This window comes from Lissotriton helveticus, chromosome 2_1 (assembly GCF_964261635.1).
Source record: "Lissotriton helveticus chromosome 2_1, aLisHel1.1, whole genome shotgun sequence".
NCBI lineage: Eukaryota > Metazoa > Chordata > Amphibia > Caudata > Salamandridae > Lissotriton > Lissotriton helveticus.
In genome coordinates, this window is record NC_136059.1 from 2,082,384,034 (window position 1) to 2,082,403,678 (window position 19,645).

Below are 19,645 nucleotides of genomic sequence, written 5' to 3' on the forward strand. Positions count from 1 at the left end.
GTGTTCATCAGGCGGATTGGTGTCTTCGGTGGAGATTGGGTTCCAGGCGCAAAGGTTGTTGGGGGGGTTCAGGTTCAGAGGTGGGTGGGGTGGACTGGTCTCCAAAGCTGTTATGTATGTCAGCGATTTTGTTGTGAAAAAACGATGCTAGAGAGTCGCAGAGGTCTTGGGAGGGAGTGATGTCGTTGGTGCCGGCGGTGGGGTTGGTAAACTCTTTGACGATGTTGAATAGTTCTTTGCTGTTGTGGGCGTTGTTGTCAAGTCGATCCTTGAATGATGATTTCTTGGTGGATCGGATCAGTTGGTGGTGTTTGCGGGTGGCGTTCTTGAAGGTGGCCAGGTTGTCAGAGGTTGGGTTTTTTCGCCATGCTTTTTCGAGGGTGCGGCAGATCTTCTTGGATTTCTTAAGGTCATCATTAAACCAGGGGGCTTTCTTGGTGCCTTGCTTGATTTGATGGTTTTTCAAGGGTGCTAATTCGTCTGCGCTGTGGGTGATCCATTGTGTGAGGTTGGTGGCTGCCTGGTTTGGGTCCGATGATTTTGCAGGAGGGTTTTGGTGAAGCGATGTGAAGAGCTGGTCGGAGGTAATTTTGTTCCAGTTTCTCCGTGGAATTGGTTGTGAGTGGTTGTGGGTCGTAGTCTTTTTGAAGTTGAAGTGAACGCAGCTGTGGTCCGTCCAATGGAGAGCTGTGGTGTGATTAAAGGAGATGTGCTTGCTGGAGGTGAAGATTGGGTCGAGCGTGTGCCCGGCATAGTGGGTGGGGGTGTCAACAAGTTGTTTGAGTCCGAGATTGGCGAGGTTGTCCAAGAGGGTGGTGGTGTTGCTGTTGTTGTTTTTTTCCAGGTGGAAGTTGAGGTCTCCCAGTAGAATGTAGTCCTCAGAGGGGAGGGCGTGGGGGCTGATGAAGTCAGTGATGTCTTCGCTGAATTGTGTGCGGGGTCCAGGTGGTCTATAGATGAGGGTGCCTCTGAGTGTGGTCTTAGGGTTGGTGTGGATCTGGAAATGAAGGTGTTTGGCGGTTGTGAGGTTGTCATCGGAGTTGGTTGTGATGTGGATGGTGTTCTTGTGGACGATGGCGATTCCTCCTCCTGTTCGCTTGATGCGGTCCTTTTGGATGATTTTGTAGCCGTCCGGGATGGCTATGGCGATGTCGGGCGTTGATGAGGTGTTCATCCAAGTTTCTGTGAGGAAGGCGACGTCCGGCGATGTGATGTCGAGTAGGTTCCAAAGTTCAATGGCGTGTTTGTGGACCGAGCGGGTGTTGAGTAGGATGCACTTCAGGTGGTTAGTGTTGGGGCTCTGTTTGGAGTATGTGTATTTGTTGTGGGTCTTAATGCAGTCGAATTTGCAGAAGTGGTAGGTGAAGGGTCCATGGGTGTGTCCTGGGGCGGCTTGGTAGCAGTTTGGGAGTCGGCCGGGGTTGAGTGCAGAGAGGGTAGCGGCGTTATACGTTACGCGAGTGGAGTGGATTTTGCGCGGGCCAGGGGGTCTGGTGCTGGGCGCAGTCCAGGCACGGACGGGCGTAGACGGGCTTACCTTTGGTGCGCCATCGGCACGCATGGGGCGCGTCCGCTGCGCGTGAACGCTGCGCGCAAATGCGTCTGTCATATGTGGATAGTGGAGGGGGCGGAGCGAGGGAGGAGCAGCTGGGAGGCGGGAGCGGGGTGGAGGGACGGGCTACGAGGCACAACAACAAAATGGCAGCAAATACGAAAGCGAAAACAGGACGAGATTGGGGCCACAGTCAGGCGCAAATAATATTTATCGGGCAATGTGACCAATATATCGCAACGATACTGAGGAGACACAAATGATAAGCAAGACAATGCGAGCAATGCACAAAGACTACACAGAGCAGTGGAGCGCTGCGATGCTAAAGAGGCACAGATGACTTTTAATTAATGCGAGCAATGCACAAACAGTAAACAGAGCAGTGGAGCGCTGCGATGCTAAAGAGGCACAGATGACTTCCAAACGATGCGAGCAATGCACAAACAGCCAACAGAGCAGTACAGCGCTACGATACCCAAAGGCCAGGGAGCGTGGGGAGCGACCGCCTCAGAGCGAGTCAGGACGGTCACCATCAGGATGTGCGTTGAAGGTGGGCGGCCACGTGCGTGTAGGCCTATGGTAAAGATAGGGCGGGCGCAGATGTAGAGTTCCTGGCTGGCTGAACATGCGAAGCAGTTGAGGGTAGACCTTTGGCTTATGCTGTGGTAACAGTGACACACACAACAGTTTACATGTATGATCCCGTAACACGAGTGGGCTTGCACTCCCTCATTTACCCCTTCGACCAAGCCCACACCCTCGGTGCATGCTAAATTGCAACATTGTCATTTGCCGGACGGGTGGCGCCAACACTACAACAGAGACACATGCATTAGTTACTTCCTTGGCAAGGCCAACACTTAACCACGCCCAGAGCCCCAGGTTGATGAACCACACACCTACGCTGGGTTGGGGTACACCAGACCACTCCACTTACGCATACATGGAGGTACGACACAGCTACATGTCTGAGGTCTACCCCAATGCCTGAGTGACATGGTTGCGTCCGCTGTACACAGCGTATTGTTATGTTGTTGGGCCCGGGGCCGCCATGCATACATAATGATCACACAGACACACTTAGATAGTTTGTGGAACTGACATGTGCGCCCAGCCACTTTTATTGCCAGGGTCACATGTCCAGTGATGCCTGTGCTGGATGGGTGTGGGGTGAGTGTAGGCCACCCCTCAGGGAGTGTTTGGTGCTGGCAATAACTACAACAGTGATCAGACAATCAGAAGTTCAAAGTTCAAACAGCAAAGGTCCATGACAGGACACAGAGTTAGTGGCCCCGGATGTACTGCTGTCGGCACAGGCACACCGACCAAGGGAGGGTGATTTGTGGTGCACTGAGGTAGGTCCACGAGAGCTGAGCGGGTCCTCCTCGAATTCCAAGGTGAATGTCGTAGAGTGTTTCAGAGGACAGTGGAAGGTGTTCTTCCAGGGCATGATTCAGGGGGCAGAACCAAGCAGAAACAGGCAATATGGAAGAGATGAATGCTACAGACTTATTCTTAACACCAAGTCAGTATCAGCCATATGATGATGAAGACAATCCCCAGACCATAGACTCAGATGCCACCAAAGTTCAACCAGTGAGTGTCCATGAATGTTGGGGCACATAATTAGTGTCACCGGAGCGGAAAGGGTATGCAGTCTGCAATGAGGCCAGTACAGTGATATAAACTCTGCCATAACTCTGCCATAAATAAATCAAGGCTCAGTTCCAAATGTGTTACCTTACCGACCGCAGAGTAGGCTGGAGGCAGCTGTCAGCAGGGGCCGACAGCCACGTGGCATTGGCTTGCGATGCACAGAGTTAGTGACACCAGAGCAGTTGTTGGTAGTCTTTGATCACCTCCATAACGATGAACCTTTTTTCCTCCGGACTGATCCGTGTCTGCCTCTTACTCCTCTCCTTGCGTACAATGATATTAACTCAGCCATTGAGAAATCAAGACTCAGTTCCAAATGTGTGACCTACTTGACCGCAGTGTAGGACGAAGGCAGTAGTCAGCAAGGGACCACAGACACGTGTCGTTGGAATGCTATGCAGAGTGGGCAGGTAGGGCTGCAGTTTCTTTTGAAAAAAGAGGGGGCCAGTGTCAGACAGAGAGTAGGTAAAGGATCTTGAACAAGGCAGCTAGTGCAGGGATTTCAGAGTGGGATTGGAAAGGTTACAGGGAAAGAGTTTACCGACCAGATGAGCAGTCGTTTTCTGAATGCTTGAAGTTTAGACAAAGGAGTCTCATTTGCCACAACCATAGTCTAGGCAACTTACAATCAGTGCCTGAGAAAGGGTTTTCCTGGTTTGGAGGGGCAATCCTTGGATGCCTTCCTGAGCAGGTGCATGTTTCCAAAGCACGCACCATAAGTGGAGCTTATCTGCCCTCTCAGGGAAAGATTCTCATCTGTCAGGATGCCCACATTTTTCACTACTTTTTTAAGGAGAGGGGCTGTGCCCAGTCCAGAGGGCCACCAATCATCTGACCTCCGAGCATGGGCCCTATAGAAAAGCAAAATCTCTGTCTTATCCCTATTTAGTTGTATGCAGTTGGACATCATCCAGAAAGCTATCTTCCTCATACAATTGCTGAATCTTATTTTTTGTAGATTCAGGATTGGATTCCATGAAGATGATCAATTGAGTATAATCTGCGTAAGAGATGACTTAACAACTGCAGGATCTTTCCACTTATGCCAAGGAGGCCACATAGATATTAAAAAGTGTAGGGCTCAATAATGAGCACTGCTGCACCCCCTTGTCTAGGGCCAGTTGCTGAGAAGGTGTTTGAGCCATCCACGGACACCATTCTCGTGGAGTCTGTGGATGAAGACAGAATGCAAGATGGTTTTGAATGCAGCGGATAAATTGAGTAATTCCAGCATAGCTGGGAGACTTTCATCAAGAGAGTATTATGGTATCTAATACTGACACCAGTACGGGTTCTGTACTGTAGGAGGCACGAAAACCTGACTGAGAAGAATCTTAAAGGGAATGGTTTTCCAGTAAAGACATAAGTTGTTTGTTTACCATAGTTTCCATTGTTTTAGTGAGATATAGAAGCAGTGATATTGGCCTGAAGTTGGATAGCTCAAGGGGGTCCACACTAAGTTTCTTTAGGATTGGAGGTGCTCTCCAGCTCGAAGGAAGGGTTTCAGTACTAAGAGAGTGGTTAAACAGACAAGAAATAGCTGGGAGAAGAGCCAGAGCCAAGGTCATTATGATGTGTAGGGGAGAGGGGTCCAATGGTGAATCCAATTTGACTTTGTTCATCTGGACTAGGAATTGCTCTGAGGTAATGGGTTAAACTTCCTGTAAAAGAGCCAAGTTGTTAGTGGCTGAGGAAGCATTAGAGGGAATTTCTGCCTGTGTAAAGCAGCTGGATATGTTATGATAAATTTTAGAAATGTTTCCGCCAAGTGATCTGTGAGGTCATCGCACAGAGACAGGGATGCTGGGATGGAAGAGGTGCAGGCAGTAGGTTTGGTAAACTCTTTTAAACCCTTGTATAATTCCTTGGTCGAGTACCCAGCATTGTTAAACCTTTTTACTATATGGGACCTCCATGATTCCTTAATGTTTTTGTGGTGGGTAACTAATGGCGATATTTAGGCAGGTTTATAGGAGGGTGGTTTTGTGATGCACCATCTCCTTTCAACTTTTCTACATGTGATTTTTCCTCTTTAAGAACTTCTGAATACCAGGGGGAAATGGCTTTTTTTGACTTTGGACAGCTTAGTTTGGCCGGAGCAATGTTATCTAAAGTCTGCGAAAAGGAGCTCTCAAAGTCTTCCAGGGCGAAGTTAATGTCTGAGTGCATTGTGGAAGGGTGGGTGGGAAAGAAAGGCATGAAAGAAGGAAGCAAAACCTTCCTCCAAGGCTTAATCATCTGTGGCCTTCCATCTGTGGTCAGTCAGTTCCCCCATGTGGATCTGGAAGTTAAGGAAAAAATGATCCGTCCAGAACAGTGGATTGACAATCTACCTGTAGATTAGTCAAGTTAGTAAATATAAGGTCCAAAGTATGACCCGCTATGTGAGTGGGGGCAGATACCTTTTGATACAGTCTAGTGACTAGAAATCTGAAAGAAGAAGTAAGGTTTCTGGATCGGTGCACCAGCTGCATGCGTATGCTGCACATCCGTGCCTGGAAGCATCTTATGTAGCCCCCAGGCCAGAAAGAATACATTGTCAACAGTGCTTTAAAATGGTGGTTGCAGTAGCCTGTAAAGTGTTCTCTTGGTTCCCTCTGCCCAAATGGCATAAGCAAGGGCAGACCGGGGAACCCTAAGGCTAAAGTGCAAAATGTGCATAAATCAATGCTGGCAGAGAAACCGAGTAAAGTGGTCAGAGTAATATGCAAAGCAAGCAACTCAGTTTTGAAAAACAAATGTTAAAAGAATCAAAGTATTCCACATTAAGAAAAGAAGCCATCTGTTTAGCGCTGCGTGTCCGCACCTCCAAGCATCTTATGAAGCTCATGGGTCCGGAAGAGTAAACTAAAATTGTGATCACGGTAGTCTGTAAAGTGTTCTGTTGATGCATGAGGTATGAGTGATAGGTACAAGTGAAGGGGAAGAATAACACCTGTTGTGAAGTAAAGAATGTGGGTGTTTACAAGTAAGGACAAGCACTGTTAGATGTGGCCAATAAAAGAATATAAAATCAAGTTTCTGATGAGTCATTTTCGGATAGCGAGATCACCTATCCTCCTTGTGGCTGTGTCTTTGGTTAGTATTGGGGAGATTAATATTCTATCACCATTCCATATGCCTGATTTTACTTTCCTCGTGTGTGCTAGAATACTTTCAAAATGTTGATGTCTCAGAGACTTAAAGATTAATGGTCTAATTCTTTACATTTGGGTGCTCTCCCTCTCCCCCATCCACAGGCCACCCTACGTTTGGCCACATGTTTCAATTAAGTTGGTTGTTGATAGAGCACGATCTTCACAGTCTTTGTGCAAGATACAAATGCTGAGGTTATTCCTTCTGTTCCAGTTCTCCAGGTCAGTAATTTCACATTGAAGGCAAAACAACATATTAGAGTATTTCTGCAAGCATGCATTTTGTGTGAAGATTTTTATGGACCTCAGTTGCACTAATCCTGCCCCCAGTATTGGTGATCTTAATATTGAGGTTGTCGTGTGTTTTCTGGATGGCCCATTTAGTTTTCCCTCTATTGGCCTAGCTGTGCACTTTGTAGGCCTCATTCTCTTTTGCACATGCTACTATATAAACATGCTTGCTCTGTGCCACATTGTACTTTCAATAGGGACCTGCATATTCTTTCGCTTTCTGTTATTTTCCTGAGATTTAGTCTGAACACCACAGACAAAGTCAAACAACAATGTCCCTTGCTATTATGACTGACCAGGCACTACCACCTAAACATAGCAAGAAAATGCAGCTGTTGTTTATGTGCACACATATACTGTCATATAGATGAGTACTGGAGCTAAAAAAACAACACATAGAATGAGTTTTGAGGCCAGAACACTGCGTCTGCTGAGATGTAGAACGTCCATCTGTGTATGCTAAGTAACTGGGTCCCCCACTAATCCCAGAGATCATTGATATATAATCATTTAGCTTCAGCAGCAGGGGAGGGGGTTTAGGTTTTTTTTCTCCATAAAATGACAGGGCTTTTCATGGTATACGGTTTATTAACCATGCAAATGGTATTTTTAGTATGCATTTGTTTTCTAATTGTGACATGTATGCTGCCTTTCAAAGCACAATGGTTTAATAAATAAACTTCCTTTGTGTCTCCTGGTTATCTTATAGTGGACAAGTTTGAGTGAGAGAGTGAAAGGGTGTGTCCTCTTTTCGCGATCTCTGACTGTTTTGTTTTGGGGTGCCAATGTACTTGTTTCTCTGGCAGTGGTGGCTGCTCCTGGGAAGCAGTAGTGGGGTGGGGGTTTAAAGAAAAATCACTTACCGCCCGGCCACCTGGCCGACAGCAGCCTCTCCTCTGTCCACTCCATCCTTTTCCTTCTGTCGAAGCAGGAGGCGCCCAGGCTCCACTAAGCTAATGCAACATTGTGATTGGTCTGAGTGCTGTGGTTCGGCACTCAGACAGACAGGGACTGGGAGCCTTGACATGCTCTCCACCCAGGCTGTACAATACAGCCGGTGGAGAACATGCAAAGTGTGCATGGCTGTTTGGATGCCTCAAGACGGCCTGCTAAGCAGTCATGCGCACTTAGAGAGTGCCACCTACCTTCCCCGTGCTCTGCCTAGCCCAGCCCTGCACCACAAAGCTGCCTGAGCATGTAAAAAAATGTTAAAAGCGTGTTAGTATCATTTTATTTTTCCTTTTTTGCAGTGCTGAAAGGCAGTGGGGCGATGCTCCTCTGCCTTAGCAGAGGAGACACTCCTGCTCTCTGGTAAGGTTAGGAGAGCAAGCGAGGCACTATAGCTAGTTGGACTTGGACTCATAGATACTGAGGTGGTATGGTGACGCAGTCCCAATGTACTGATGTTCTATGGTTCCAAGCATAGTTCTGTTCCAAAGCGGACTATTTGCAACAAGGTCGTCCCTGTTTCCAGCAACTTCCACCTGCAGCAAGATCAGGTTAGTTTTAGTTTTTTGGGCACTGTCATGCACTTTTTTCAGTTTCTTTAATATAAGCTCCAATGTGGAAGAATATTCTGCCTTTTATTAAACAGGTGAGTCCCGTATTTGCGATTCTTGTTTCTCTCTTTTCAGGTTGCCTTTCACATAATCTTATTTGTGTTCTTCGTGATCTCTGTGATCTTTAAGGCTTACCATAATGAAGAGGAGCAGAGTACCAATGTAGAGCAAGAACTACATTAAGGCGATACTTGGTGATGGTAATTAGCTTTGAAGTGAGATAGGTAATTCTAGGATATAGCAAGATGTACACAACAACAATATTAATCAGATGTCAAGTCATTATATGTGGTGAGCAAATAAAGGCAGGATTACCATCATCCGACAAGCGACAGTTGTTTCAAACCCACACCTTATCTTTATGCCATGATTGTGCAGCGTGTCAGCATAGATGTTAGGGACCAAAGAAGCCCTCAAGCCGAAGAGATACCAGCAAGGTCCTGATGTTGTAGGACTCCTCTCCAATCCAGAATGATCAATAGATCTTCAAATCCAGGAGTGCTGCCCAGACCTAAGTACTTACAGGTTAGCCATGACTATTTATAATTATGCTTGCAAAGGCATTCACATGAAGGTGGATAAGTTATTTGTGCTTCACCCACTGTGCACTGGAGCGTCTTCTGATGGAGCTCCAACAGAGATATTCTGGTTCTAGGGCGCTGCTCGGGTATGCAAAGTAGAGGTCTGTATAAGTTGGTGAGAGCGCTACTTCTCTATGCGCCTCTGAAGATGGTTCAGGCGTCTAGTGAAAGGGCAGACCTTAGGTGCAGGGGTTGTGGTCAGAGACAGATGATTAAACCTTTACCTACTAGTCACCATGTCCGCGCCGCTTTCTTCAAGATACAAATATCACCTCTGCTCTAACATAGGGCGAAATCCCATCACATTGGCCTTCCTAAACGAGAATCGAAGCATGCACACACTGCTGAGGTTGTTTTCCAGCTAATTCAGCCAGAAATAAAGTTGAAGTTAGATAGATTGAGAGAACTGCGAGCTGACCGGAGCTCAGAGGGGAGCCGCCATATTACTAGGGATCCAAGCCACATCCTTCTCCACAGTAAATAGTTTTTGACACATTTCATAGTTTATGGAGATGTTTAAATATGACCAAATGTTACAATGATGAATTGTGTAAAGGATTTGTATTTTTCAACCAAATTTAATCACGTTAGAAAATGTTATTAACACACTTTGAAATCACTTAAACCATTACATTACCATTTCTTTTGAAAATAATAAAATAATACTCACCTGTGTGAATGCGCTGACATGCATTGTCGAACTCTCCACGTGCAGAATTACTTTTTGAATCAGAGGTTTCGGACCAGTTAGAAAGCCTATCCTTAAACTGAAGGAGGAATTATTATTTGCAATATTGTAAAAAAATGAATTCTACATTTTAGTTTCAGCTTTGTTGTTAATATATGTCTGGCCATTACATTCCAATACTTTTCTTTAATTTGATTACATTCACGTTAGTAGGTAAATGAGATCTCTATTAGGAAGTGGCTCTACAAATAATCCTATATGTTATATTGCAGGTTCAGGAAAATGCGCTGAAATTGATCAGATTAATTCATTAATTATATTTGTATCATATTTTTGTGGTCGACATGCCCTATTAGACACGTGTGCAATGCTGAAATATTTGTATATCCAGAACTTGTTTTAATATATACACTTGGGGTGCGTCAGCTGTACATTTTTTGATTAGAGGGGGCAGCAAGCACCACTTTTGCGTCATTTTTCCCCATCTTAAAAATGACTCACAAGTGGCTTGTAAATCTGCCCTAAGCTGTTTACCAGCACTCGAGTTGCACCTTATCTCTCACTGTATATCCTTGCTAACATTTCATTCACAGAATATCATGAGAACGTGTTGGGCTTGCATGGTTTAAAATTGCTTGGAAAATAGACACTTTCTGGTTGCATGTGTTGCATGTCATACCATCTCTGACACAGCTCGTATGGAGGTTTTTTGTTGAGGTGTTATTTTAGCCTGGGGAACCAGCATTTGGACTTATGTGTTGTATGTAATACAGTGTTGTTGCTATAGGACTTTCCCCTTCTCACTACAAACTGTCGAGAATAAACCTTTTGTTTCGCATTTCTACTTTTCAGTTAGCCCTGATGAAGGGTTTTACCAACATGCTTTGGGTTTTATGCATGAATGTTTAAACGCAAAGAATCTTGAATTGTCAGACTGTGATTCTGCAAACGTGGAGGAGCAACATTTTGTTTGAAGTTGAACACTGACATCATCAACATCTTCAATAAAGCGAATTGATGCACTGAAGAGCATCAATCTTGGTTTGATTAATCATCTTACTATTATTGATTTGGTTAAAATCAGAAGCCTGCAGGTCTTAAGGTTGGGCACTGTGAGGGTGGTTAGCCATTGGTCACCACCTATCGCCAAAATAAACCTTTTGCTAGGTCTGAAACTTCCTTTTCAATACCTATAGGTCACTCCTAAGGTAGGCCCTGAGTATGTGTAAAATTGTAGGACATGTTTGTTTACGTTTTACTTGACCTGATAGGGAAAAACTCATGAAGTCGTTTTTCCCTGGTACAAAGACTATCTCTCCCAATTTCTAACACTGGATTACCTCATTACATGTAATGAGAGTAACTTTGGATCGCCAAGGGCAACCTGGACAGGGCGGAAACATCTATCAGGTCCCAGATGTCTTTTTGAAGCACACTCCTGCTAACGCTCATGGGCCGGGTGGCAGTCATTAAAATGGTGATACTGTCAAGACTTCTGTATTACTTTACTAATTTACCCTTACACATCCCCGCACTTCTTTTGTGCCCTGGAATGCACCATCCGGAACTTCCTATGGGGGAATTCTCGTTGTCGAGTAGCCATCAAAAAGTTATACTTACCTACTGACCGAGGTGGCCAGGTGTTACCTAACATGGAACAATACTACCTTGCAGCGCATCTGCAATGGGTGGCTTGGTGGCTGGGCAGCCGCTACTTGCTAGACACGGCACCTCCTTCCAGCCTTGGTCCCTTAATGCCCTCAACAAGTTATTTCATCCTTGTGTGAAAGGGAAACCTCAGGCCCCCTCTACTGATTGACACGGCATATCGCTGCTACCGCAGGTCCTTATGTATCACCAGAAACGCAAAACCATGCACACCTGCTCTGCTGTTACTGGGCACACGATGAAAGCGCGCAGTCACAGCAGCAATGGAACTACATCAATGGGGAACAATGGGGATCCATGATGTGGTGTACTTATACAGGGAGGGAGCCCTAGCGCCATATAACACACTGATGGCTGAAAAGGGTTGCACCCAGGACAATTTCTATTACATTACTTGATATTGTCAGTCTTAACTAGCTAATGGGGCGACATGATAGTTGAGCCTCCAACACATCTAACAATCCAATATTTACCTGTCATGGGGCAAGGCAGGTATCTTATGAAGTGGTTTACAGCCTCACTTAAACACCACACCTCAATAACGTTATCACGACTGAGACAGCAGTGGAAAGAAGATCATCACAGAACATTTACAGACAAGGAGTGGGAAGTTGTACTGGCGAGCCCAACGTGTGACCCTAGGAACATGTGATTCAGGCTGATACAGTACGACATTGTGCAAAGGGCGTACCTTACATCGGCCAAAATGAATAAGTATTTTACACGCATCGATGCCGCTTGTCCACACTGCTGTCTTGCAGACACAAACTTGCTATACATGCCGTGGGGCTGCCCGCACCTACAGGGATACTGGAGCGCTGTAGTGGAGGCCCTGACATGATGCATGGAGTGCATGCTTCTGTTCGAGTGGGAGGCCTGTATCTTACACTTGTATCATAGAAGTAAGTGTCATTGGGTGTCCTTCAGTTTTATCGACTTTGAGATGATAGCGGTAAAGCGGATGATCACAAAATGGTGGAAATTCGCCAAGCCCCCTCAGGTACTAGCCTGGCAGTGCTCATTACAGGTGTGGGAAAGGGCGGAAAGTGTAGCATTGCACCGGGAAGATATGCTGGGACTCCACAAGATCCCAATTGCAACACACTGGGACACAATCTTGAGAGATTTCCAGGGCGAATATAGCACCATTGCAGATAAGGTGGTTGCTGCAAGTGGACACGCCTGAGATACGTTTGCAGTATACATTTCCATGTCCACCTATGCATCCCAGGACATAAGTAGTAACTAAACATGCCATTTGGGGAATCGATTGTTTCTCCAATCATGTTATATTGCCACCTGTTTGCTTTTCTTTGTCCCACACAATATTACCCCCACCTCCCAAGTTAGTAGACCGTTACAAAGATGCTTGGATTAAAACACCAACATGGCACTGGCATAGACGTGAGCTCGGCATAGATGTGAGCTCAGCATGGGACCATAGCAAAGAACAAGAGAGTTATGCAGAGTCCTCAGGAGATGTTGGTTAATGCAATAACCAGACAGGTGTTAAGCAGGAGCAGGTACTATATGATGAGGTATACTATATCATATGTACAAACAGAGAAAAAAAAATAATATGGAATGAAAAATGTGAATGTCTACTTTTGTTTATGAAACCTCTAATAAAAAAATGAGAGATAACTTCCGATTGGGAGCAATTTAAATCCACTTTAATGGTTAAATCGGTTTGTAAGTCATTTCTGAAAATGCCAACTTTTTCGGTTACACAAATGTCAGTCAGGAGCAGCTAGGCTGTGGGTCATGATGCTGTTTATTCACAATTTGATTAGTCTCATTGTTGCGATGTGAGTTCCTTCCTAAATCTTTACTGTTTGGTTCACACTATGCATGATCTAGTTTCGCATCAGGGTAAATATATTTAAGATTCGTTGTCATTAGCACAATTTATTCATTTGTTTGGTTTGCAATAAGTGTTAGTTTATATTTGGAAGTGCTTTTGGGTCACTACGCAGTATTTTGTTAAAGATGTTATAAAAAAATTGTAATGTTGAAAGTTTGTGTTTGAAAAGATGCAAGTGGGTTATTCTGATGAAATGTTCCTGTTTTTCCATACCTACCCCTAACAAAGGGCTTTCTGCCCAAAATGCATTGGGTGAATGTTAGCATGGTTACCCAGGACTAAATGTGTATTTGAACGTGTTCCATAAAAACGCCTGGATGGGCATTTCTTCTACATTAAAAGTTTGAAGCCAATTTTCCCCTGTGTAAATTTTGCTAAAATTGGATAATAATGGTTTACTTTTTATTACTGGTTGTCTATTGGATTCACAATGTGAGGTCACCAGCTTTTGCCATTATCGGCAGTGCATTGTTGCAGGGTTTCTGTACTCACACAGAACTGTGCACAGAGGAGTGGAACCTCGGCAAATTAGGATGTCCCAAAACTTACCTTAGCAACCAACTCACCCCTTACCGAGCTAGCTACAGTGTCTCATTGGACATATCAAACACCCAATGTTTAGACAAACCAGAACATGAACTTACAGTACCTCAGGGTACGTGGGACTCATGAACACTCTTTCGTTATATTATCATTACAAACCAGAACATGGAGTAAAGAAGACACATGTGCATTTGAAATGTTTATTTACTAATGCCGTCTTCTCAGGCGCAGTATCTTTGATAATACAAGTATACTTATTATCAGTAGCAAAATTATCAGCATAGTTACTAAGACATAAAAAGCGAATGGTGACAGCATGTTAACATGCTGTAATGAATAAGAGTTAACAACACTTATATCTCACCCTCCCTAACACATATATTATATTATTATCTAAGAAGGTCTCTTTGGGTTGTTTTAGGGCGGGCCCATACCTTAGTGTCCTAGCATGAAGGAATCACATCAGCATACACCAGCTCTCTCTGCATGTGCACCGCATCAAGTGTGTTAACAATTCTCGTGCAAAGCAATATCAATCCCGCCTCAAGCCCAAGTTGGCAAAGGCTGCACTTGTGTTATGACTATGAAGGCGTGGAGATCAGACCTCATAACAATTCCATATCGTGTTGCTCCTGAAACTTCAGCACTCTCCGTGCAGACATGTTTTATTAAACAAAGCAGATATCAGAGCAATAACATATTATTCTCACATTCACCACGGCAAACCACTAGGTTGAAAGCTAAGTCAACAATTAAGGGTCGTGTGCAGAAGTTGCAAGAAAGGAAAAATGGCGTTTAAATCTGAAATGTACCTATGCTAACTTAACACGAAATATGGATATATAGGAGCTATACAACACCCCCCCATGATCCGAGAACGGACTAAATAAGGTAACAGAAGTGCCATCACATGAGAGCAGAATCCATTTAAAAACGAGCATGAATAAAAATTCAATTATAAAAACTAAAGCTAAAAAATAGCCCACAAATATAATGTGGCTCAAGCCAATAGGCAAGCAAAAATAAAATGTCTTGACCAAAAGTCAATAAAATCAAGGAAATGCTATCAATCAGCATGCCAATCTGAGGCAGTGTCTATGATAAGACCGTATATGAAAAGTAAGCTGCAACAGCCTCAAGGAGGAAGTCACTGTCCTCATCCGAAAACAGTTCAGCCATCCAGTTTAAAAGATAAAAGGAACATACGTGATCTTCCAGCACCGGATCCTCTATAACCATCAGAGGACAGCTCGGTGGGTTTTCAAGAAAACTTTGTTCCAAGAAATTTCGCGCCGCCGACAACACATCCCAGGGACCCATTAGTCCATGTGCCACCGCCAAGGCCATAATCCTTTCGTCAGAACAAACCAACTCGTGAGCAATGATAGGACTCATCAGTTGATCAAAATCGACGTCAGAAGATGCTGGTCCGCAGAGACACAAATCAATGGCCCAAAGGAAATCACAGGTCAGGCAGCGAAATACAGGCTGGACACAGGTGAAATAGGAGAACCGAAAAGATAATCCAAACGCCGTGCTTAGAGTCGCCAACGGCAGTGTGCCATAATAATCAAGCATGCGGTTGCGAAACCGCGTCAGTAGTAGCTGTGCGTGGTTTTGCACAGGAAGGGCATCCATATTTAAAAAGGCAGAAAACCACCAATGCGCCTGCCGCTAAAGCAAGTAAAAACGGGAACCCTCCAAATAAGGAAGAAAAAATAGAATGGAAGAAAGCAGGGATGACTCCAAAAATCTTCTCAAAGGAAGTCACGAGACCACCGCTAACAACTTTAAAAAAATGTGCTAGGCCCGTTGTGGAGGATGCGTTAAAGATAGAACGGACCATGGCTCCGAAATGCAAGGGCAAATCAGTGTTTAAAAGAGCCTGAACCTCCGTGCGGGTGTTAGCAATGTGAAGCACGAAAGTTTCACGGGCCGAGCTCAAGGCCACCTCTTTCTGGGACAATAGAGCTCTTATTCTAGCCATGCCGCTGAATTCTGCTCCCAAGGTCGGTATCTGTGGCCAAATGGAAGACTCCCTATGTTCACGTGTGGGAGGATAAAGAACATTTCTGCAGCAAATAACTCGCTCACTAACTGTTACTATGAAAGCTATACCTTTAAGTAAACCACAACAGTTTTCATTATTGAGCATTAAATAACTACCATTCTCTAACAACTTAAACGTGGGGATGATAGCAGGAACTGGCGTGCCCTGTAAAACGCAAGCCATATTCGGGCGGTCCTTATTACATGAACCGTGTAACTGTATGTGTCTGCACATTAAAGAATGATCTGGCGTCTCAGTGCACTCATCCCCTGTTAGATAAACCTCTTGGTCATCCTTGAAACATCTGTATGTGTATGGGAGTGACCAGACCTCATGAAGAAAACCGCTACCTAAGGGTTCAAAACGACCTATTGGCACATATTTCATACAATTTGAAAACTTATATAAAGCAAAAGGCAGTGTTATTAAACCGTGGATAAGCCACGTAGCAGCGGTGGATTCTGCCACAGAAAAAGGTAAAGATTCCAACCTTTCAATATGTAGCATGGAAAAGGAAGCATCACGCATTGAAAGCAAGCGTTGTTTGTCTGTCAAATTAAACGGTGCAAATAAAGAAGAAACGTTCATGTATCCCCAGGGAACTTTACCCATTTTCAGAGTCTGAAGTGTCCACGCAAACTGCATGATTGAACGTAATTGATTTTGACCATGGTATAATACAGATACTTCATCATGTACAATATCAACAACAGACGACACAATATTATCCAATGTGTAAATTCTTGAGGAAAGCACGTTAATGCTATTGTCAACAACTGCAAGAACTTTCTCAAGATTTGCCTGATCAATAGCCCTAAGGCGTGAAGCAGCCTCAATTTGTGAGAGTTTCCAAATTTCATTGTAAACACCATATAACCAGCGTTTCGACCTGCCACTAGCTGGGCCCTTAATGAAATCATTCAAATCCACGTCTGCATTCAGTTTGGAAAGGTGATACTTAACCGCAGGTAAAGTTGAATGTTTCAGCCAAGCTTGACACAACTTGCCAACAGAGTAAGAGGTGACAGTATGACTCAAATCAAAACGGGGATCAGATCTAACAGTCTTAAAACCGTCAGTTATATTTAAAAATCTTTTTTGGCAAGCATCAGCACTACGGTGCCAAAGCAGCCAACCCTTGGGATTCATACTGGAAATGTTAAAGGAGGAATTCAGAAGCAGAGCCTGTATTTCTCTAATGGACAATTTAGTAAAATTACTCCAATTCTCATATTCCTCCAACTCCGGGAAAGACGGGGTGTTTAACCTTTTAGATGTAGCCAATCCAAAGCACGTGGTCTGGGAAATGGTTTCATTTAAAAACCACATATGATTTGGGATGAGACATGCACGGTGCAAAGCCTCAGTGCCTTGTACCTGCCAGGCCCTTGAGCCCCAAACTGATTTAAGGTCTATGGTATCCTTCCATAACTCATACCCTCCAGCAACTAATTTATCCAGGAAGGCCTTTGAATACAACAATTTTGTATTTGTAAGTCGAACCTTGGACAGTGGCTGTTTGTTAAATTTAAAATAAAATGACTCGGGATTGGACTGATTAAAGTCAGTGAAATAAGTATACTTTTTAAGAAACGTGTCTGAACTCCCTTGTTTTGGTGCTGGGCAATGTTCCCACTGAGTAAAATTAACCGCATCCCTACGGGAAGATGTCTTGTGTAAGAAGTGATTGCCATAATGTTGGTAACAGAACAATTCACCATAATTAGCAGATTCTAAATATAAATCCTCAGCATCAAAAGCAGCATAATATTTCAAATCAGAAAACAAACTTTCCACAGCATTAACATCCCAATCATCAGAACGAATGTTTTGTTTCACCACATCCCCCATATTAACTCTTAGTACATTAGGAACATTAACGACTTCCGTTGGGCCATGAATCTGAAAACGAACTGCATCCCACGCGATTCCATCCAGAACAGGCCATGCTGTGATGTTAACCAAAGGCAAGTCTCTTTTTAATCTGTGTGTAGAATGTGAAGAGGAAAGTGGGGCCAAAGTTCCATTTAAATGAGTAATGCAAGTTCTCTCCTCGACATAGTGTCCATTCATAATCCGAAAAAAATAAAACACAAAACCAATTGACATAAAAAGGTAAACTGAAAAAAGGACCAGCCAAATGTATATCCAAGGAGGTATCAAAAAATGTTTTTTAAACAGGCTGGCATATACTGCAATTTTAGAGGGTTTTTTCGAGGCAAGGGAAGCAGAGTCAAATGAAAATCTGGATTCCGTGGCTAAACGAGCTTGCAGGTCAGGCATGGACAAATCAGTGGGGTATGTATAGTCTGTCTCATCAAGGTTAGTTCCTGGTAAGTTATTCAATAATGGACTGGAAATAGCAGGTAATTCGATGGCCACCTCAGGTTCATTATTAGAAGCAGTGGGCATAATTGAATTTCTCACAATGGAAGGACAGGAAACAGCCGGTGTCATGCTAAGAAGAATCGGCCACTCTGTGTATCTTGACATTGTCAATAGAAATAAACCTGTTTTCCTTACGACCTGGAAGTGGTGGTAGAATGACTGTTCTTGTGCCCTTCACTCCAAGCACTGGGACTGGAGCTCGATAGGAGGGACCAAACTCTTTCTTGTTGTCGATCTTCTCTCGAACCAGTTCTCCAACTTGGGGTAGCCAGCCAACTACCGGGATCTGCAACGCATCATCCGATGTGGAGGGCAAATGTTCCTTAGCAAGAGTGTCTCTCGTCTTTTGTAGATTCTGTAAAATATTGCAATGTTCATCTGCGTCAAAGGAAGTGGCGCGAACCACCGAGTCTAGACCGTCAAGGTCAGGGACGAACATCTTGATGCCAAAGAGCATTTCGTATGGGGTCCGCCCACCCAGAGACCTTCTAGGGAGATTATTAAGAGCACGCTGCACGCCATAGAGGTGGGCCAGCCAGTTTCTGCCAGTGCCTATAACTCGGGCTGTCAAAGATTGCTTTAAATCACGGTTCATTCGTTCAACTACACTATTACCCTCGGGTCTGTAGGGTGACGAAAACTTGACTTGGACCCCCATCGAAGTCATGGCATCCTTATACGCCTTAGAGGCGAAAGCCGGACCCTGATCCGAATGGAAGGTACCACAGGCAAAAATCCCTATAAAGATACGCAAATCTCTGATGACAGTCCGGGAATCAGCGCTGCGATGTGGCCATAACCACACAAAGCGTGTGCATGAGTCAACTGCTACTAAGATGTATTTATACGCAGTATCAGATGAAAATGGACCGCAGTGATCTAAATAAACACAGCCTAGTGGTTTATTAGAAATGTACAACTGAGTCTGAGGCGGACGCGTAGCAGTTGAAGGTTTAATCTGCTGGCATATGTCACAAAGAAGGACATAATCACGCGTCTGTTTGTACAGTCCCCGCCACCAGAAACGTTGTTGTAGTTGCGTTACAGTGGCTGAGACGCCCGCATGCGCAGACGCCACACCTTCATGAGCCGCTGTAATCAAGTCTGTTCTGCGATCCGAGTTGGGAATCAGCCGTTCCCCAACATCAGGAATTGTCACAAAAGGAACCTTTTCGGGACTTAAGTGGTATTTATACTTCGAAGGGAATCCCGAAGGATGTTTACTTCCCTTCTCAGAGGCAGCAACCGCTGCCAAGATGTCGCTATCAATCTTGGTTTTAGACCTAGTAACCGCTGCAACTAAGTATGTAGATACTGCTGATTTCGCCGCTTCATCAGCAAGCGAGTTGCCAAGAGCGTGTACTCCCACGCGCTGATGACCGAGAGTATGAATCACATAAACGAGTGGCAACATAGCCTTAAGCTCTGCCACTCGAACCCAGATCATTTTATGTTTTATTGTGCTACCCTTGGAATCACGAAAGTCATTTTGAATCCAAAAGAACAAGTTTTCATTGTAAGACTGGACACAGTAGTAAGAATCACTTACAATTAGAGTAGTAACACTTGGATCTGCGTACTCCAAAGCTAGTAATAGAGCACGAAGCTCTGCTAATTGTGCAGTGCAATCGCCCAGGGGCAACGTGTGTACCTCCCTGGAAATGAACTCGT

At 44.4% G+C, this 19,645-nt stretch overlaps 1 protein-coding gene across 7 annotated transcripts in view; it reads right to left on the bottom strand.

Moving 5' to 3' along the window:
- LOC144820011 (kynurenine/alpha-aminoadipate aminotransferase, mitochondrial-like) overlaps positions 1 to 19,645 on the bottom strand; it is a 785,209-nt gene that overhangs the window by 210,331 nt on the left and 555,233 nt on the right. For 4 of the 7 annotated variants that reach the window (XR_013607670.1, XM_078677671.1, XM_078677675.1 and 1 more), the window contains exon 9: positions 9,444 to 9,540. The exons of the other annotated variants lie outside the window; for them this stretch is intronic. Coding sequence is in view for 3 of the 4 variants with exons in the window: in XM_078677671.1 (XP_078533797.1) it covers positions 9,444 to 9,540 (97 nt within the window). In the remaining variant the exon portion in view is untranslated. The remainder of the gene's footprint in view (positions 1 to 9,443; positions 9,541 to 19,645) is intronic. 7 annotated transcript variants of the gene reach the window in all.